Source organism: Colius striatus, chromosome 1 (genome assembly GCF_028858725.1).
Source record: "Colius striatus isolate bColStr4 chromosome 1, bColStr4.1.hap1, whole genome shotgun sequence".
Lineage (NCBI taxonomy): Eukaryota > Metazoa > Chordata > Aves > Coliiformes > Coliidae > Colius > Colius striatus.
Window position 1 is genome coordinate 89,242,005 of NC_084759.1, and position 22,429 is coordinate 89,264,433.

At 41.8% G+C, this 22,429-nt stretch overlaps 1 protein-coding gene across 1 annotated transcript in view; it reads right to left on the reverse strand.

Annotated features, from left to right (window-relative positions):
* Positions 1 to 21,956, reverse strand: part of EFHC2 (EF-hand domain containing 2) — a 68,550-nt gene extending 46,594 nt beyond the window's left edge. The window contains exons 1-3 of the mRNA XM_061988611.1: positions 21,915 to 21,956; positions 11,933 to 12,121; positions 7,528 to 7,678 (exon numbers count right to left, since the gene is read on the reverse strand). Coding sequence (XP_061844595.1) covers positions 7,528 to 7,678; positions 11,933 to 12,121; positions 21,915 to 21,956 — 382 coding nt within the window. The remainder of the gene's footprint in view (positions 1 to 7,527; positions 7,679 to 11,932; positions 12,122 to 21,914) is intronic.
* Between the last annotated feature and the right edge of the window lie 473 nt (positions 21,957 to 22,429).

The following is a 22,429-nucleotide window of genomic DNA, read 5'->3' on the forward strand; positions in this document are numbered from 1 at the left end:
AAAATGATGACGATTAAGAGATTGGAGGACATCTCATAAGAGGAAAGGTTGAGAGAGCTAGATGTATTCAGTCTGGAACAAAGATGGCTTGGGAGGGAAATATTTATAAATACCTGACGAGAGGCAACAAAGAAGACAGAGCCAGGCTCTTCTGCATGGTGCCCACTGACAGGACACAAGGCAATGAGCACAAATTAAATGATACAAAATTCTACCTGAACACAAGAAAAAACTTTTTTTACTGTGTGACTGATCAAACACTGAAACAGACTGCCCAAAATCAGGTTATGAAGTCTCTGTTCTCGGAGATGCTTAAAGCCTTGGGCATCTGGCTCTAGCTGATCCTGCTTGGAGCACAGGAATTGGATTAGACAATCTCAAAATATTCCTTCCAACCTCAATAATTTCATGATACTGCAAGTACTTTGGAAACAACTTACATGCTACAGCCTCAGCAGGTTAAACAAATATCTAACACACACATTAAAGAAACGTATGGAGTTGCACGTATTTACTCAAAGGAAAGTTAGAGTTCACAAAGAATAGCACATCAACCTAGCTGGAACTAAACTCTCGTTTTCAACATTAAGAGACAAAGGACAACAGCAAGTTTTGCCATATCAATACCTCAATATAGCTGTGTGAAAATATCCTGCAAAAAGTAAAAAAGATGACCCAGTCTTCAACCTCAGGCTCTTTGCTGTGCTTACCAACCCAGACACTTCTGTTAACACCAGCTTTATAATGCAGACGTCCACTGGCTAAGACCAGACAGGAACCATGAACCCACACTATTATAATAATTCCTTACCACCATGGTTTCCCAACACCTTAAAAATTATAGTAATTATAAAAGGTGCAACTTTCAGACAACTCAGTAAAGACACAAAAATTCCAAACCTAAAAATAGTTCCAGTACTGACCTACTACTACAATAGCAGTTTATTAGACACAATTATCTAAAAAGTCTTTCTCATTATCTCTCACTAAAGAGGATGTCTTTCCAGTACGCTTCAGCTGTGCATCTGGTAGTGTTTCCCACCAAGTCCCATTTGATGATTTTCCAGCACTGTTATTTTGTTTTGGAGGTACGTAGGGGCAGAAGGAGGCCTGGGGAGAGAAGGGATAAAGAGAGGCAGAGGAGGAGGGAGAAAATAATCCCTGTGTGGTTTTGTTTGGTGTTTGAGGGGCCTTATTCCTGAGTTAGTCCATGGAAATTCTTTATTGTTCACTTTATTTCCCTAAGGACTAATCTCTATGAAATTCCTCCCACTACTACATTATCAGAACCTTTCATTAAATTCTAACTCTTACAATGAAAACATGCCCTTAATTTATCAGGAGAATAAAGCAACAAAGCAGATTTATTTTATGTTCCCATTAAAATAACTATTTAAGACCCATTCAGCATCCTGATGTTTCACATGTACAAAATCAAGAAAAAACATTAGAAAACATGGTAATTAGCACGTTTTTACTTGATGCAAAACAGCATGGCATTACCTTTAACAAAACCACATACTTTAAAATGTTACCTGATTTTGGCTAATCCTTGAGTCACTCCTACAAAAATCAACAGACAACATGCTAAGTCAGAACAGTCCTCCACATAAATGCAAATCCTGTTGAATCATCATTTTAGTGAAAATACAATGGTTGATAGCTTTCTAATATGAGGTGTTTTCTGAGGGTGTGTTCACCTCAGAACTAGTGAATAAGCCTTCAGCTAGTTTTTCATATCACTTTTCAAAGTATAATACACATACTAATTTTGTTCGGAGGGATAAGAATTTATTTCCTAATGGAAAATTACTTGTAAAGATAATATCTGTAGTAAACCTTTTATTTTATTAGGTATCACTGTGCCTGCTCTACACATGTAGAGGATACACTTTATACTGTTGAATTTGATATTTCATAAAACTTCATCAGCTGAAGTTAGGTCTCAACATTCTGTACTCGCCCTTCCTTCAGGAAAATAATTACATTTCTACTTCTAGAACTTTGCTACAAGTTCTTAAAGGAGGATGTGGACATGTGGAACACTCAGGGTGCTCAGGATGGATGGCTATTCTTCTGCTTTCTTTTGTCAGCTTACTGCACCATCATGCATTATTTTAAGTATTTGCATCTGGTCAGGCTGAAGCTCTCCACTACTTTGCTCTAGTAAAGAGAGTTGGGGTACTGCTCTTCTTTGACAGTGGTGGTGGCACTGAGTTCCCACATTGTAATTTGTAGCACATCTTCTTTTCCCTCTGGGCTTCTGATTATTAGGCAACTACAGCAATAGTCTAAAGCGACCTTAATAGTAGAGCAGGCCTTTTGATTATGAGGCAGCTCATGAAACTGGGTGGCTAATTATTTGGTGTCTGCTGCTACATTGCTTTGCAGAAGAAATAAAGTGGTATCAAGAATTTTCTCAGCACAGCTTTCCAACTCCTTCTGCACTACACAAGAGTGTATTATAAAGAGGAGAGGAACAGGTAACACCTGGAGTTGGTACAGTCTTTGACTGCTTGCACAGAAAGAAGCAGCAGTAACCCCTACTACTGCAACACAAAGAGTTTACCCCAATAAACAAGAGGGCTTCTTACATTCAGTTATTCACACATCTCAGAACATAGCAAGGTCATGACTTGGCCACCATCAAGTATGGCAGTTATTACAGGGCCTCCAGGGATCTCTTAAGCTCTTAGATAATCGGTTATACTGGAGGAGCTGGCTGCAACTTCACTTTCCCGCTTGTACTTTCCTCTTCAGCCAGCTGGCCTTGGGAATCCAGCCAGCGGGCAGCTCCACTCTCTTTTTTCAGCTGGCTGACCTTGGGGAAACCAGCCAGCTGCTCCGCTCTGCTCTGGCTTTCAGGGCCTGGGATTGCACTGGAAGCTACAGTTGACCCATGGGACATAAATGACCTTTTGATAAGACAGTATCAGCCAGTCACAGTCCTGTTAACTGGGAACTAGATCTACAAAACACTTGCACTGCCATATCTAGCCTGGCTCTCCATGGGAGAATTTCTTTTTATATGGGAGGAATAATTAGCATTTTGTCTCTGGAAGAACATAGGGGAGGTCATTATGTAGTCAAGTTTACTCTCCTTCACTCTGTACTCCCTTATCTTTAGTTAGCTCTTGTACACTGTGATATTGGGTTTTTTTGCTTTTCATTATGGTTTCTCAGGTTCAAGTTGGCCTCTACATTCCTTTGTGTTTTGCACTAAATGTATCTGTTTGTATAGATTTCTTCTAATATTTTCCAAAGTTCAAACTATAGCAAGGCAGTTTCCAAAATTAAATTTATATTTACATTTCAGTTATGTTGTAGCTACCTTATCTGACCAAATTCATGTCCAAGCACAGCAGTCAATTCCATAAAGCACTTTTAAAAATCACCGAAATACATTTCCCATGGGTCATTTACTTTATCACTCTGAGGTTTTGACAAACAGTAAAAGCCCAATATCTGGCTTTTACTTTTTTTTTCCCCAAAGCCATTTTGGTTTAGTTTTGTAAAACCATAATCAAAGTTAAAAAATATTCTAACTTCTTTGACAGCTATTCCTTCACCAAAACTTCCTGCAGTTTGTAAGCCTCTTCCAGTTTTTTTTCTGCAAAGGCACAAGTACTATTCACAGTGGAGAGTACAATGGGAAACTACTACATTTCTCTGATCTCACCATGCTGGGATGGCATGTGGGTTATGGCACAAGCACTGGCATTCCCGTGGCCTCAAGGCATTAACCAGTCAAGCTAAGAACCTCTACCTTTGATCTACCCCATCATCTGCCTTTGATCTACCCCACCACTGCTATATCTACTCCTCAAGAAGACTCCTGAGAACAGCTATTTCAGCTGTCTCTTTTAGATCTTCTCTGCTAGGATAAAAATCCAAGTTAAGGTTGCCACTACTTTCTGCCCTCAACGGTTCAATTCCACTTTTGCCATCACTGTTTTTTGCTGTTCCTCCTCTATACAACCCTTTTCCGAACTCTGCAGCTCTCCAACTGTTCACATAGACTGAGTCTATACTACTCCTGCTGTTCCCACACTTCTTTCTTCACCAGCATCCCCACACCAGTGCTTGTTTGCTCAGTGCAGTTTGCCTTTCAACAACCCAAGCTCTCTTACAGTTGAACTCCCCTCTACAAACCCCTGGCATTTCAATTAACTGAAACGTTGAGCTTCAATAGACATGCAGAGAACAGCTACTACCTTTTCTGCATGATTGTGAGCAAAATTTTCATTCTTTTGTGCTTTAGTTCACCAGCTTCACAGTGCAGACAGTTGTATTTTTGTTGTTCTCAGGCTTACAAATTCTCAGTCAGGCAGGGAATTTGAATAATGATATATATATAATTATAATAAAAGACACAATGGGCTGATTATTGATTGAAAATAGAATCAGACAAGTCGTTAATGGTTTGGGATTTCTTTTTAAGAAATACTGTTTTTGCACATCTTTAAATATTTAGTGCTTTCAATATAACAAGGTGATTATTCCTCACTGATGGAGTATGAAGTAAATGCCTAAGTTCATATGAGTAAAGAATCCTCTGATAGGCATATCCACCACCTTTTTCCCTCTGCATCATATTCATCTCTAGGATAATAAGAGCATTTATGTAGATATTTATGATAAAATATAGGCCCCAGATCTTCTCCTCAAATGTGAAACCTATACATATCCCAAAAAGTCTTTCGGTCTTTCAATCTGTATCTCTTCCTTCTCAAAACACAATCAATTTACAGAGTGTCTTTACCAGTCCAGGTACCAGCAACAAATAAATTAAGTGTATTTTTGAGGTCCTGGAATATTTCATAGAAATCATAGAAATCATAGAATGCTAGGGTTGGAAGAGACCTTTAGAGATCATCTAATCCAACTCCCCTGCAGAAGCAGGTCGCATAGATCAGGTCGCATAGGAACATGTCCGGGCGGGTCTTGAAGACCTCCAAGGAAGGAGCCTCCACAACCCCTCTGGGCAGCCTGTGCCAGCGCTCCCTCACTCTCACAGTGAAATAGTTTTCTTCTTGTATTTAACTGGAACTTTTTGTGTTCCAGCTTCATCCCATTACCTCTTGTCCTGATGCTAGATACAATAGAAATAAGGGATGTCCCAACCTCCTGACACCCACCCTTTAGATATTTGTAAATTTTAATAAGATCCCCCCTCAGTCTCCTCTTCTCTACATTAAAGAGCCCCAGTTCCCACAGCCTTTCCTCATATTAAATATATTCCAGTCCCCTGATCATCTTGGTTGGCCCTGCACTGGACTCTCTCCAGAAATTCTCTGTCCCTCTTGAGCTGGGGAGCCCAGAACTGGACACAGGACTCCAGATGAGGCCTCACCAGGGCAGAGTAGAGAGCCAGAAGAACCTCCCTTGACCTGCTGGTCACACTCTTCTTGATGCATCCCAGGATGCCTTTGGCCTTCTTGGCCATGAGGGCACATTGCTAGCTCATATTTAGTTTATTATCAATCAGGACTCCCAGGTCTCTCTCCTCAGAGCTGCTCTCCAGCAGTTTGACTCCAGCCTGTACTGGTGCATGGAGTTGTTCCTTCTCAGATGCAGGACTCTGCACTTGTCCTTGTTGAACCTCATGAGGTTCCTCTCTGCCCAACTCTCAAGTCAATGTCTTTTTAATCCATGAATTTATTATGTTGTATACACACATTTGTCTCATATAAAGTACTCATACAAAATTGCGAAGGACTTCAAAATATCTCTGCATGGAAGACTGAGAGAACTCTTGTAGTGCAGTGGAACAGGGAAGGTGTGGAGTCTCCTTCCTTGGGGGTCTTCAAGACCCACCTGGATGCGTTCCTATGCAACCTGCTCTAGGTGGACCTGCTTCTGGACTAGATGATCTCTAAAGGTCCTTGCCAACCCCTAACATTCTGTCATCTATGATTCTATGACTCACTCTAATACTACTCACTTGGTTTTAGATTCTTTAGCAAAGGTGACTCCAACAATCATTAGCACAAGATACAATCAAGGAAATAGGAGGAAATCAGAGCCTTCTTGTCACCACAGCAACATAACTAGACTACCAGGAACATCAGACTTAAGGGGCAGCCTACAGAACCCATACTATAAAGACAATGAAAATAACCCATTCCTATAGCTAGATTCAAAATAATCACCTTTGCATTTGCTTTATCCTGCTAAAACTCACTTCCACCTTCCTTCTCAAAGACATTGCCTTTGCTTTCAGGTTAACTGTACTTCATTTGTTTTAAGCCACAAAATCCAGAAGCAGACACTCCTACTCCTGTGACACACAAGTCAAGAAAACCTAAACCTGATGATGTCTCCCACCTCATGCAAACGAGTCCAGGGAGGGGAAGTAATTTGTAACTTCCCAGGACAAGAAAGCCAACATATTTTTCTTCAGGTCTTTGAAAAGCACTAGCCCAGCTATGAGTAGGATGAGGCTTCTCTGAATCCCAAACCAGTTCCCGCTGAAGAGGCAATACGATTTCTGGCAAGAGCTACTGAAGACAGGGAGAACAGGGCCTGAAGCACTGGTTTAAGAAAAGATTCACAGGTAATTTTATCCCAGGTTTAACAGAAATGACTCACGCAACGCTTTAAAATAATATACTGCTCTGTAGACAAAGAAATTGATAGCATCAGTTAATCTTGGAAAAGAATATGGTAGTTAAATGGTTAACTTATTTTGGAAAATTGCTGTGCTAAGCTCTATCAGAATGTAAATAAAATCTTTGGGGATTGGGAAGCGAAATCATCCCAAGATACTCATCCCAAGACATCCTGCTTTTCTGGACTATATCCCCTGAAAACTTTAAATTCTGACAGTGACCCATATAAACCAAGAAGCAGCAGCTGTGTTCCCCTTCTGCAACAGGATGTTGACTGCTAGATCACATTTTCATAATGTAAACCAAGTCCATTAATACTCCAGTAAAACAGCTCTGTAAACCCTCCTCCAAAAGTTCTCAGGCTGGCTCAAGTGCAGCAATGTGACACTGAGGCAAGGCAGCTTCTCAGCTTAAAGGTGTTGAGGAAAAGCCATTGTGCCAAAGCCATTTTCATCATAAAAGAACCAACAACCAGAGACACAAAAGGTGCTCTCTGGAAGAGATCTTGCATCAGATAATGAACAATTAACAGAGCTGCCACTAGAGAAATCACTGTCAATGCCGAGATGGGAGGAGCCAAGCTTAGGAGCTCTAGATCACAAACTGCTTTTGCAGAAGTGATACAACACTGACAAAAGACCTATGATCATATGATTTCAAACAACTATACGAGAGAAAAAATTGTATGTCTGAGTATGGAAGAAGATTCTGCCTTACAAAACCTGCATCTTCAGAAACGAAGAAAATAAAAAAATTCACATTATCATACGTCACAAGAAAAAGCAATTAGGGCCGTTCAGTTACATTTTAACTACAAGAAGTCACACTACATATTCTGTGCAATGGATCAAGACTGTATTGAAGACAGATATAAATGGAAAAAAAAAAAAAAAGGAGTGCTATTAGAAATAGATACCTTGAGCTATGCCACTGTTTTTCACTCGGGGTTCAATCACTTGAATTGTATCATCTTCGAGGTAGAAGTATATTTTACAATGTCGGATTCTATATAGCTCTTGATTTTTTTCAGGCACTTCTTCCTCAAAATAGGCATCAAAAGACAATACCTATTAAAAGCAATAAATAAGTACAAAGCAGTAAAACCTCCAATGCTTTCGCAAAACATGTCAATAAAATAAACCTGTATAGATTACAAGTAACTAAATGTATGGATTTCAGAAGGCAGATTTATTTCTCAGAAATGTAAGAACAGAAATCCTCATTAACTCACATAAATTTAAAATTCTTTGCTTGGCATTTCTATTATCACAACATCTAAGCAGAGATGGAACTCTAAAGTAAAGAAATAAATCAAATACAAAACTATCAGCAGGCTGCTTGGGAAATCTTCTGATCAAAGCACTTTCAATAACACAATGAGCTACCTAGGTCCTGAGCAAATTTTAGACCGCTATTCAAAGAATTGCTGGAAAATAAAGTGCATTATGACAGTAATGGCTTTACTATAGAGGAAAGTGGAAAGGAGAGTTCTTTTTAAACAGATCATGCAAGATTTCTCATGAATTGTATTGAAGAATATAAGGGAGAAATTCCGTTTTTCAGGAGTCATTTAGAGCTGCACAACATTGGCATTTCAAAACTTACCTTGTTCTGCAATTCAGCCAGTAGGGAAATCTCAGAGAATATATCAACTGGTCTTCACATGCCTTGCAATAGCAATAATGCAAGAAAAAATCTTTCATAGGTGAGGTGCTCAATGGTTTACTACAGTAGCCTTTATGTCTGGAGATCCCAGCTCAAACTTGACAAATCATTACACACTCCTTGGTGTTTATGGTCTTTAATCACCAAGACCAATTTTAAGGGAACGTGCAAAAGTATCTCCTTAGCACTACATTATCTAGCAAGATGTTTGCAGTGGTAAGTATGTGCAGGAAGGCATTAATTAAAATTGATTTGCATCTCCCAACTCCTCCAACACATTTGGGTCAAATTAGTGCTAATTCATACTTCATTTTTCTCAATGATTCTATTTAATAAATTCAATGACCTTTATGCTTGATTCATTTGACAAACTGAAGCACTGAAAAAAAAAAAAAAAGACAGCTGTTCCCCATATTTCAATCAGCATCTGGTAGACCACTGCTTGAAAATGTTTGAAATCCAGTAAGCTGGCTGAGATCTCTATATGACAGAACAGACTGGTTAATAGCCTGTATTCCTTTAGCATGTGCTTGTGAGAACCTCAAAGTATTGCCATGAACACTAACAACAGAGATTTTAAAACACTCTAATAGACAAACACAACCTCTTTTCCTACATCTGGGAAGAGAGAGCTAGAGGCTTGCTTGGGAGCACACAAGAACAGCTGCCCTGTGTCCTTGTCAGACTTCTCAATAGACCGCTCTCCCTTCTTACAGGCAGGTTAAGTGCAAGATGAAGAAAACTCTGTTTCCACAAACTGTTTCAAAAGCTAAGATTCCCCTGATCTTCAGCATGCATGAAACAATATGCCAGACACATTTTTGGCATCAACTTTCCTGCACTGTGGCCCACCACCATTAGAGAAATTTAAATTATAATCAAACAACATAACTGTTACCTGTTAAACCTGATGACATTAAATCTTCTCACAAAAGAATCTAGACACTATCATAGAATGATAGAATGGTAGGAGTTGGAAGGGACCTCTAGAGATCACCTAGTCCGCTATCAGTTATGGTTTGTTTAAGTAGTACAATATGCAAGCTTCTGAACAACTTACAGAAGAAATAGTTGAAAATGAATAAAACATGTTTCTGGCCGCATGTATTTTTTAACTGTGGATTTCACTGTTTCATGCATGAAACACAAAAACATTAGATAAAACATCTGACATCAACATACAACAGTGCCAACACAAACAACTCTGTTGTCCTTTAACATCCCTTCTTCCTTCCATTTGTTTAAACGCTGGTGTTTTGATGACCAATGTATCCTTCCTGGCCTCTGGCTACCATTCTGGAAGGGATCAGGGGCTCTGTGTAAATCTCTTGAATACTCCAGAGCACTTAAAAGAAACTATGGTGGAATCACTATATCCCAGTCTGAACATGATGGAGTTCAGCTTACAAAGACCTGAATTTCATTCCTTACCTAGCTGCTGATAAGAAAACCACTGGAAACTTTCTTAGATTCTGTACTCTCTTCTCCTTATTCTGCCAGTCACACTAGAGCATAGTCATTTGATAAATATATTGTTCAAATACACTATTTGATTACTAGTTGTTCTTAATTTTCTTGAATTCTCTTTTCTGAGAATGGTTGTCTCATAAGATACAATCAGGTCCTAAATGTCCTGTACTTATTTCTTTCACTGAGCGTACACCTATGTCCTGGTTTACTCCATTTAAGGAGTTTGCGTGAGTTCTCTTGCACTTAAATTTTGTTCTCTTTATACTGTTATCAACATATGACTGAAACATATGCAGCAGCCAACTGTAATTCTGCAGATCAAAACAGATGATTCAGGAAGGGAAAGAAGGAAAAAAATATTACTTATTTTTCATTTTAAAACAAAGTTACTTTTTAAAATAGTTGAAATGGAACATTTCCTGACTCACATTGAAATACAATGCTATGTGCAAAGTTCTCGTTCTACTCTAAGTAATTAAATGTTGTCTATGAAAACCAAAAAATAACAGTTACTGAACAAACTCTGTGGCATCTTGTAAAGCTTGTACAAGGTTTCCCTAGCATATTTAGTAGTCAAATTATAAGCATCATTTTAATCCCAGGAAGCCTTGTGTGAGTATGCTTAATCATGGAAGAAATTAAATTTACACCTGGTTTCTATTAGGAACATGAAATTGCAAAACCTATTTCTCAACCTACTAAATAATAAAGTTTTATTCCTGTCCTTCCTCTAGCTACTATGGTACTGCTAAAAGTTAGAAACCTGAGAAAAATGGTAAGAAAGCAGATGACCCTTAGAAAGATGAACGCATACTCAAACCAGTTTTCATGTAGTCTATTTTGCTGATTCTCAAACTGCAGCACTGGAGGACATAATTGCATCCTAGGCTCTTAACTGAGGAAGACAAATTAATTGGCTAGTACACTTTAACAGTTAATATAAACACATGAGCCTTCCAGAGGCCAACTCCAAACCTCCAAACTCCTGTCCTGTATTGCCCTATGGAGGAATATACTGATTAGAGAAGGAACATCAAAAGCATAGCTAGTTCATCTCACCAGTGGCTGATGCTCAGTGACAGGTCCCCACTGTCTCCCACCTAACACCTTGACTTCATAAACTTAGGTCCAAGTCTTGCTTAACTGACATATGGCCCTGAGAAGCCAATGTGCACCTCCCCATTGTAAGAATGGTGCAGATAAAGCAAGTGCAGGACTGGCTGAAGCCTTAACACTTAACCAATACTAGGGATTTCAGAGGCAACGCCAACTGAAGTCACTTGTATTTGTTCAAGCCTTACATTTTCTCGTGGTAGTTATGGTCTGCCATACAGACAAATGTGTAATTGTACTGCAATTATCTGCATGGCTTCACTTTTAAAGCAAAAATTACAAGACTAGCCATTTTTCCTAATATTGAAATACCAAAATCATTTAGTCATGCAACATTTCTGTGATCTGCTGAACGACTTCTCTTTCTGGATCATTTTGTTTCTCTGATTGTAGGCTTTTTATATTAGAAATAAAACACAGTTAAGTGGAATTTAATGCAAATTTAAACATGGAAAGTAATGACACTGAGCTACAAAATTCATGTCAGCATAGATCACAGTTATTTGATGACTCCTCAACTTTAAACGTGTCACTACACTCTTAAAAAAAAAAAAAATCAATTTTTGTGTCCATACTGAACACAATCCACCTATATTACACAAGAACAGATCATAGGACTTTGAGCAAGCAAACATAATGGCATAAGTGAGTTCCAAGCCCTCACTGAGGTTTATGGTTCCTAAGCACCCATGCATATATTTTCCTGGTCTGGGGCTGACCTTACCTTCATTCTTACCAGGTTGCCAAATAATTCCTTTTCTGTCATCATTTTCACAAAAAAGAAATATACTGAGCACTCCATTATTTTTATTATATCCTGTAGGAGAAGGACCTCAATACTGAAATATTTTTATGTGTTGCTGTATGGCATGATTTATGTTTACATTAATTGTCCAATATACCAATATGATGGAAAAAAAGGAGTTACCATTCTTTTGTCTGTCTAGGAAGGGGTTTTTTGCATGCACAAAACAATCTGCTAAAATATCTGACTAACTGAATTTCACCTTTATACCATCTTGGTCATATTGTAGCTATTCCTAAAAAACATACAGATGCAGATTTCTACATACCTGCTTGTCAAATGCCACCCAAGCAGGAGCATCACTTCCTATTCCCGCAGGAAACACACTATATTTAGGTTTCAGCTTCTGACCAGGTAATGGTTCACCTCCTATTCCAGGTTTATCTTCTCCAACCAGCATAGCGACATTATTGCAGTAACTCCAGTGCTGTGACTTGTGAAACTTTTCTTTCCCTATCTGTCAGAAGTTTGGAAGGAGAAGAGAAAAAAACATAAGTGTGTTTGTTTTTAAATCCATAAGAGTTAACTATCTAGGCAAGGGGGATTAATCATGTAAAAGTTTATCTATAATTATTTTTAATACAGAGTCTAAAAATCTGTAACAACAGGAGTATTGCAAGTGAAGGGACCTATTTCAGTGGTCATCTTGCCAGCCTTGTACATGGAAATGAAAAAGTATTTCAGTAATTTACCAAGGCTGAGAGACAGAATGATACAGGACATCTACCTCTGCTCCTTCCCTGCAACAAGGATTGAGGCTTGTGATAAAAAGAAGTAAGGCACCCACAAGAACTGTTGCAACAGGTAGAGGGGAAAAATCTTTTCCATAGATGTCCAGAGGAGAAATAGAAATGGTCCAGCAGTACGCAGGGAACAGCCTGGTCTCATTACTTATGTCAAAGATCTTATTTACACTTGCATCCCCGAGTGCAAAACAAATAGCTCTGTACTAGTGAATATACTTGAAGTTTGGGAGGTTGGATTTGAATCAAAAGACAGAATATTCATTCCATCTGGGCTTATTCCCAGAGAAGGTCTCTGAAATGATGTCTTTATATTATTGCTGTTTTTCTCAGGCAATTAAAGATAGAGTGCTTAAAAAAAAAACATGCACAACCAATTGCAAAGAAATCCATCTTGCCTACTCGCATTTCTTGGCTGGAGCCAGAGCCAGTCTTGAAGCAATGCAGAAAAGCCTCTGGCCTCACATGATTATCAGTCGTGGTTCCCTCAGAGTCTGCTGGTCTGAGCTGTGCTCGGACAGCAATCCTGTAAGGACCCCACACATCAGTAACAGATGAGACGACAGGGTAGGGAGTTGCTTGAGCGCGTTCAGTGCAGTACCACAAAGATGCTGGAGTGGAGCATCTCCCTTATAATGAAAGGCTGAGGAAGCTGGACCGCTTTAGCCTGAAGGAGACTGAGGGGTGATCCCATTAACATTTACAAAAGAAAGGGTGGGTGTCAGGAGGATGGAGCCAGGCTGTTCTCAGTGATGTCCAGTGATAGGACAAGGGGCAATGTGTACAAGCTGGAACATCATAAGAGCTTCCAAAGAAATATAAGGAAAAACTTCACTGTGAGGGTGATGGAGCACTGGCACAGGCTGCCCAGAGGGGTTGTGGAGTCTCCTTCTCTGGGGACATTCAAAACCCACATGGATGAGTTCCTGTGTGACCTACTCTACATGTTCCCGATCTGGACTAGATCTTTTGGAGTCCCTTCCAACCCTTAAGATACTGTGATTCTGTGACATGGAAATAGAAAAACTCGTCAGAAAGCTCCACTAATCCTTCCTCCCAGGAGTGGCAATTCTGACGTTTTACCTCCTCTTGCTCTGCTATTCCTCCCTTCTTCACCTTCTCAAATCCTCAGAACACTTTGGTCAGGAAGGCAGAGAAGGACCACTGGGTAACTGCAGCCTGACACACCTCCGTAAGGGGAAATGAAGACTACTGCAGCTATGCCATCCCTCAGCCTGGGACAGGGTGAACATGAGGGAAGGAAGATGAAGCTGAAGGGAGAAAAATTGATGTTAAGGGTGAGCAGAGAGAAGGCCCTAGGTGGAGGAAAAGGCTGGATGACAAAATTTTTCATAGCAGCACCAGAGAAAGTATGTTGTTAAGGAGCAGAGGGCCAAAATTGCCTCCCCCACTACATTTGGAAGACAGGGCATCGATAATTATCACATATATTATGTTTAAACTGCTACTCCCCAAAAAGGCATGGACAACTCTAAGTTACTATCATAAATAAAAAAATAGTACACATAATCATTTTCCATCATGGCAACATTCAAGTGCTCCAAGGTAACGTAACACAAGCTCAGCGCAGCAGTTCTGGGAACGAGCACAAGCAGTGAGGCAGCAAAACCTGAATGTAACAGAGTACTTATTTCATCCTGCCAATATAAAAGATGGTGAGGAATTTGAAAGGCAGCGAACCAACCTCACGGCTCATAACATTCAACACTTGTATATACAAACTAGCACACATTGAAGGTTACAATCTGAACTGGTTTTCTGCCTCATGGTGCTCTAAAGCCAGTGACATAGGACAGAGAGCTGCCCTTGACACAAAAAGGTCAATCACAGAATCACAGGATCTCAAGGGCTGGAAGGGACCTTGAAAGATCACTTAATCTTTGCTTAAAATCCTTCTTGCATACCACTTTTGCAAGGACTGTGGTATGAAAAGTAATGGCTTACTATTTTTACAAATTGTTATTTTTAATACAGTAAGAATCAATGGCCGTGCCATGTTTAGGTTAACAAAAGCTGGGCTAGCCACCAGCCTTTGAGTCACTGCAAAACGGGCTGAGACTTGCACAGCTCACAGAGTGGGGACTGCAGTGATTGGGCATATGGAAACACATCCTCAAAGAAGTTATTTAAAAGGCAAGTAATGTTTCGAACAGAGGAATAAAAGGCCACAAGGTAAATATCATAGTTTTAAGAATAATACAAATGAAATAAAGTAGTCCTGTTTATAACTGAAGAAAAGAGTTACTGAATAAAAGAGAAAATCAATAAAATTAAATACTTGTTTGTGTAATGACTAGTTAGCCCACGAGTCTCCTGCCACACAACATTGCTCCAGCCAGGAATCGAACAAAGATTTTTATGAGTTGCACATTTGCAAGAAGAAAGCCTAAAATAAAATATTTCATTTCAGCACTTTTTTTTGAGCTGTGATGTAAAATGGCATGCGTCGGTGCATAGTGTAAGCACAGACATTCAGGCATCGGGAGCAGCTCTTCATGTGGTCATCCCACCCCTCCCTCAAGAAATAAGCACAGGCGCTCTCCTGTACAGGACTCTGGAACAGACAGGCACTGATGGGATCTGGCACCTGCTTTGGAACACATCTGCACTTGGCATGGTTTTCTCGCTCTCATCTAGGGGCTCCTGAGCTTCCCTTTCTTCTCCTGTTTCCTTTTTCAATAGTTTTGTTCTTTGGTGAGGTGATAAAGAGTTGGGGAGAAGTCATGATGGAAGGGAGCTTTCTGCACTTGTCAGTTCAAATGTGGAATAACTGTCATCAAGCTGGGTTTGAAAAGGGAAACTTCTAGGCAGAAACATCTGATTTATATTGAAGGTGCTATAGAACAGATCCATTTTTTGTCACGGCAAGAATCTGATTCTTTTCCCTCTATTAATAAAGCATGAGTTAGGGAGAAAGGCATAGTTATCAAAGCACAGTGAGGGTGGCGGTTTTCCTGAGCAAAGGAAAGCTTTTCATGTCCTCAAAGCTTCTTCTAGAAGCATTTACTGTTCCTCCATTTCTGGGTTTTGGTGAGCTACAGTGTGGTAAAGTGCTCATCAAAATAATCCACATTTGCTCCTGCTGGAAATTTTCCAGAATCTAGGGATGAAATAGTGAGATTGGTCACAATTTGACATGAAAATTCACTGTCCAACAGCTGCAATTCTGTTAAGAATGTTTTGTGGTATTATTGTAACTTTTTAGGGTTTGTCAGAAAGACTATTTTAGACTCTTAATCACAGAATTACTTATAAGCCCCTTTCCATGAAAAGTACCTAAATCCATATACAAAATAATCTCTTCTAAAAGACTGTACAGCTCTTCAAAAAAAGTCAAAATCAAAAAACACAAAAAAAAACCCTAACCAAAACACACACACAAAGAAAGTTTAAGAAAAAGAATAAGTCTAATTGAAGATCACAAAAGAGAAAATGACATTTGGGAAACTTCAGCTGATGAACTCAGACCCCATCCAGCCTAAAATAGTGACAGAACATCATGTTACCTTCACAGTAATATTAAACGACTCCTAAAAGAAATCTGTGAGAGTTCAGGGAAAGAGCTTTACGGAGTCTGCTGTGCTAATGCAGCTAAACTGAGCAGGCTGTAGATCTGCTGAACAAAGCTGGTCATTTTCTGTGCGGTGAGCCTGAAATAAATACTGAGGATACATTCAATAGTGACTAATGCAAAGGTCAGGATTCTCTGACTGCAGCTATTCTCTTTGCAAAGTCAGCCACTGCAGTCCTTGGGGAACACTGCCTCGTGCTCTCTCCATCATGCTCTTTAATACTCTGGTACAGAGCCACAACAAACTCATCAGGGAGAAGAATGTTTCAGCTGAACCAAACACAACTGGAAATCTCTCACCATAGTGGCTGGAGCAATGAGGGAGCCCTGTGACACACACTGTCTCAGGAGCAATGTGTTTTTAACCAAGTCTTCAAGGTCTTCAAGACCCACCTGGACATGTTCCTATGCAACCTGATCTAGGCGAACCTGCTTCTGCAGGGGGGTTGGACTAGATGATCTCTAAAGGTCCCTTCCAACCCCTACCATTCTATGATTCTAAGTCTGACAGAGAGTTATGGCAGAAGCCACCAGTAGTGGTCTGGTTCTCTTCCCTGTGTCTATTTTCAAGTCCCACCCTGACAACAGCAGCTGCACTATAGAGGTCCTGCTCAAATCCTGTATCAGGATGAACTAGGGCATTTCTGAACTGCTGTGGGCTGCTGACACAGTCTTCTCCTTGCTTTGGCTAAGCAATGGAAATCAATGCAAATGCTGCACACTGTGACAGTTGAATTCATGTGACTCATTTTCAGCTCTTTTATCCTACATTTGTTACAGAGGTTTTGGTATGTTCAGAGGTGCAGTGGTAATATAAAAGGGGGAGTATCTTAAGATATTGTTCCCAGAAATTCTTGTTCCCCTTTAACACATCCCAGAACAAGGTCCATCAACACTAAGAGCCTGGATCAGTACAAGAAAAACATGGAGCTGTGGAGCAGGTCCAGAGGAGGGCCACAAAAATGATCAGAGGGATCAGAGGGAACACCTCTCCTCTGAGAACAAACTGAAGGGAAGGCTCTGGGTAAATCTTATTGCAGCCTTTCAGTACTTCAAAGGGGCTTATAAGAAAGATGGGGACAGACTTTTTAGTAAGGTTTGGAGCAACAGGACAAAGGGTAACGATTTTTAAATGAAAAGCAGGTAGGTCCAGACTAAATATAAGGAAGAAATTTTTTACAATGAGAGTGGTGAAATGCTGGAACAGACTGCCCAGAGATGTGGTAGACGCCCTGTCTGTGGAAACGTTCAAGGTTAGGTTGGACAGGGCTCTGAGCAACCTGATCTAGTTGAAGATGTCTCTGCTTACTGCAGGGTGATTAGATGCAAGGGAACTACATGATCTTCAAAGGTGTCTTCCAAACCAAACCATTTGATGACTCTATTATCTTACTCAAACTTAGGCAGTCATAGGTATAGGCTGGTACAATTTGCGAGAGCACAACAGATGGATTTTAAGTAAAAGGTCCAAAATGCAACCCCGGTGTGCAGCTATAGGAAGATTTGGGTTTAGGGATTGTGAAAAGACAGAGATCTGGAAGAGTGAGGCTGAGAGGCAGGATTTAATGGAAGGGGTTCAGTAACTAAGGCCAGGGAAAGAAGGGAAGGCACGGCAGGCAGGCTTACTTATAAAAAGGTTGGCAAGCGGTCTGCCAAGAAGAAATGTCGCATTTTGGTACCAGTGATTACAGAATGGCAGAAAATGCTCAAGCCAGGAAACATAGAGACAACAACAGTAGCACAGCTGAGGGCAATTCCAAGCTCCTGCAATAAACAAGGAAGATGGGGAATTTCTGCTGCACCACTGATTGCAACAGAAGCTGATTCTCAAGGATGAATATTCCCCCCGAGATCTATAAACTTACTGACCAATTCTCCAAGAAATGCCATGCAGAATTGTTGCACAGAATTCTCTCTCTGAGAAAGAAAATATACTGGTCAGCTAGCACTGGGTAAATCTGACCCATGTGAATATGGAATAGGCTGCTAATATAAGGCAAGAACATCAATCTGGTATCAGAAGGGGCAGCTGCCTTTCAGAACTGAAAGTGGACCAGTAATGCTAGCAAAGGTCATAATTATGCTATTGCACTGCAACCAGCGTCACTCCTAACACAGCCCAGACTGCAAAAATGCACAAACTTTTTCTTGCTTTAACAGAGCAAACCTATGATATGCTACACTTCCAGCACAGGCAGCATTAATCAAGGTTATTAAGATCTGTGATTTTCTGTCCTGACAAACAGGCAACACACCTGTCACTTGTATGGACAAAGATGGAAAACTCATTATTGTCCAATGTTGACATCGGTTGGGCTCTGCAGGCAGAAGCCAGAGTACTCAGGTCTCTCCGTGGCTCTTAAACATTGGCTTCAGTGGCAGGAAAAAGAGAAAAGGATTGAGAAACTCCCTTTTTAGGCAACAGGTAATGAGATTTTCAGATAGGTAACTCCCAAGTTACTGTTTCTGAAAATAAAGAAATTACTAAACTCTTTAATGTGACACGATGGAAAATGACACTTGGGCACTTGCCCAAGGCTGCCACACCAGAGGGGCACTAACCTTGCCAAGGGGCATCAGCACACCCAGCACAGGCTCTGGCCTCCTCAGCCTCAGTGAAGGGGAAAGGGCTGACTTCTGTCCATCACTCAGCCCCCCTGAAGTGGGGGGAGGGTCTTGCAAGTGGGCAGGAAATTGACTTACTTGTGCCCAAAATACCAGCCTGCTCTGTTGCTGGATCTCCTAAATGGCCGACATGCAAACATGACAGGCACTGCTGCATAGCTTATCTTTGGGCTTCTGTTCAAGGAACATGAGTTTTAATGGAGGCGAAGGGGGTTTATGTGAAGGAGGATTTATGTGGGTGCACACTACCATAACTTTGATTTTAAAGAGATTTGAAAAAATAGAGGCAGTACCTTTTACTCTCTTTGTAGATAGTAAATATTTTATGCTCCTGACACCTTCTGCCATCGTTCTTCTCCATCCCATCAAACCAAACATCAAACACAGCACTGCTTGTGATACACCTGTCCCTTTCATCCCTGCTCTTCATTTAACACAAAGGAAACATTACATTACGTTACCGTAGGAACCACTCTGTCTGTCTTAAAAGTGCCTATCACTTCCCTGTGCTTTCCTCCAGCCTCATTAGCTGTGGTGCCCAAGCAGCAATATTTTGTCCTGGCTATCCAGGACCGCAGCGGCAGCATCGCTCTTCAGAATGTTGCTGAGTCAGGCACCGAGGAAAAGTTTCTGCTTCTACCTAGCGAGGAAATAAATGTTCCCGCTTGGCTGAGCTACAAGTAATAATATAATAGAGGTGTAATACAAGGGCCAGTGGCTCTTAGACCCCAAGAGCTAAGTGCTGCTAAAAGATTTCTTTCTTCCCATTTGCCAGTGCAGTCCCTGCTGCCCCAAAGTTAGACTCCATGACTGTAACTACCTTAAAGCTCTGATGTTCTGGAGACAGACTGGCCACCTTATTAAACACATCCAAGGTAGAGAAAACATATGTGTTCCTCTTCCATTGCCTTTTGCGGGCCTATATATGAGGCAGGTGGAAGTATTAGAGGCAAAGAGGATTGCTGCAGCAGGTTGAACAGCAATAAGAGTGGAATAAATACCCAAGGATTGGCAGGAACAGCAATGTCCTGTCCTCTGCTCATCCTTCTTCAGGAGATGCTTTGCTATTGTTTTAATGCAACTGGCTCCCCAGCAGCCTGTGGAGCCTCCCTCTCTGGAAGTTTCCAAAACCCACCTGGGTGCGTTCCTGTGTGACCTGATGGAGGTGAACCTGCTCTAGCAGGGGGGTTGGACTAGATGATCTTTAGATGTCCCTTCCAACCCCAGCCATTCTGTGATTGTGTGAAAAGAGGCATTGACCGCAATGCTTAGAGTACTAACAAATGAAAATACTTTTTCAGTTTATCTGTACCAGCAACACTTTTTCTCCCCTTTAAATATGCTTCTTCTTAGCCTGCCATTTGTGGAACTATATCAAATTATTAAATGTAATAGTCAACAACTAAGAGGGGATCAGAAATGCTTTTCAAGAAAATTAGCAACTCCACTATCTCAAGGAGTGTCAAAAAAGAGCGATATGGAGCCCTAAAAAGGGTATAACCATGGTTTTACAATGCTGTCTCGTGGCATTTGTGACTTATTTTTCACTTCTTTAGTTCTCCTAACACATATACACACTGTACGTCCTTCAGCATGGGATGTTCAACTCTCCCTACAACTAGCTCTTTCCAAGCACATGAAGCCAAATTCTGTGTGTTTTCTCTGAAACAGGAGGCACCATTTCTGTCACAAAGCCTCTTCACTGCTCCTGTGGAGCTCTGGAGACAGCTTATTCCATCACACTCCAGAAACAACAATCCCTATCAATGAAGTTAAATTGAAATGTGGGGAACAATAAAGTCAGAGATTACAGTGAGATGAGCTATTCTGCTTCCACCCAGCAGATACCAACAGTACACACCTATTTCAATGCTGCTAATATGTTCACTCAGCAGCTTCCTACCTAAAGTGTTATATACACAACCAACTCATTACAATAGAAATTTTAATTCAGTGAGAGAAACTGAGTATTCACCACCAGATTTTTTTTTTCCCTTTCTAAAACAATGGCACCCAGTCTGCCATTTGTGGAGAAGAAGTTGCCTGAAAAATCCTCACAGCTTGTAAGTTGGGCTCCCCCTGCAAGAAATCCTGTGTGCACACACCTGTGCAATGCTGATACACCAAGTAAGGCTAGGGAGCCTCCACACTTCCAGCCAATTCAGTGCTCCCTGTACCTGCACCTGGGTAGCTACAGTTGTGTCTACCTGCCTCTTTGGGTTTTAGAGAGCTGCCAGGGGTTTCACACTGGGCTGCAAACTGATTCATAGCTTACAAAGTAAGCTCCAGATACACTAACAGTGTAGAGAAGTCTCACGTTGAAGGTGTACCGGTGTTCACGGTGTCATTGGCATTAATCTATGTGTCATAAAACATTTGCAAATTGTCCCTGAAGTACATTATCACCTTCTATACTCTCCCTCTTAAGGCAGATGAGACTTGGGAGCTAGCAAAGCACCCCACCAGTGTCTCTAACGGCCGCAATGTGTTCATAGTGTGAAAACGACAGATTCCCTTCCAGCTATTTTAACATTATTAAGAAAGCCTACATTGTTTCATCTGCTTCCTAAAGGCACCAGCCAAAGCACTATGCCCAGATCCTTCCTTACCTCCTGCACCATTTCACAGTACAGATTGTATTCAGCAAATTTCTAGCCGTCCTTGCTGAATAAGTTTGAAATAGTGATGGCAGCCTTCTCTTTTGTTTGCTATTGTAGCCCACGATAAAAATATCATCTTATACATTCACATACTGCCATCAGTATTTAATAGTACTGGCAGCTCTGAAAAAAAAAAACCACATTACCATCCCTAGCATTCCCCCCAGCCTCTGCAAAGGCTTTTTGGTTTATTTAGAGTGTATCTGCCTCTCCTCGCTTTGGTTAGAGCTCAAACTGCCCCACAGCAGCTGTCAGACCTCTCACTCCCAGCCTCGCTGAAAAGTATTCCCATTTCAGAGGTAAAAGCAGAAGGAGTTTGTACACCTAACAGCACCTCGCCTTCCACCTGCCGTAAAAGGAGCAAGGGAGGAAAGGTGTCGCCGTGACACCGGTACGGCCCGCCAGCCCTGGGGCCGACCCCGCAGGAAGCACTTCCGTCCCACCCCCTCCCGACAGCCGAAGCGCATCTCGTTCCGCCCCCCTCGCCACCCTTCGGGCCGGCGGGAGCCGCCTCGCCCGCGGCCTAGGCGGGGGCGGCCGGGGCAACCGGCGCCGGCAGCTCCTCCGCGGCAGCTCCGGCAGCGGGGCAGGGGGTGTTGGGAAGGGGCGTCTCCTCCCGCTGTCACTCACGTTCCGGTGGCAGGAGGCCCCGGGCAGGAGCGGCAGCGCCATGGCCGCTCCGGCCCGCCGGCAGCCCCGCGCCGCTGGGGGCGCCGTTGCCTGGAGACCGACCGGTGACGGGGCGGAGGGAGCCAGCCAGCAGCGCGCGCCCGACCTCGGCCCCGCCTCGCGGCCGCGGCGGCGGGCGACCGTTGGGCTGGCGGGCCCCGGGGTGGCCGCGCGTCCCGCGGCTCCCGCCGGCAGTTCCCCCACCTGGGCGCTAACCGGAGGGAGACAGACTCTGGCCTTCGCCCAAGGGAGCCCTAGCCCCGGGGTGATATGGGACCAGAGTGGGGGGCGAGTCAGGATTCGCGGCCTTTGGAACCGAAGTAGAACTAAATACGACTCCGCTTACCCCTTTTTTTTTTCTTCTTCTTCGGAATTCACTGACCGTCTCCTCTACAGATCTGTTAAAATCTACCTCAGACCCAAAGCTCTGTGCATCCCGTGCCTCCCACCTGCCGGCGTGCGGTGACATCTGCCTG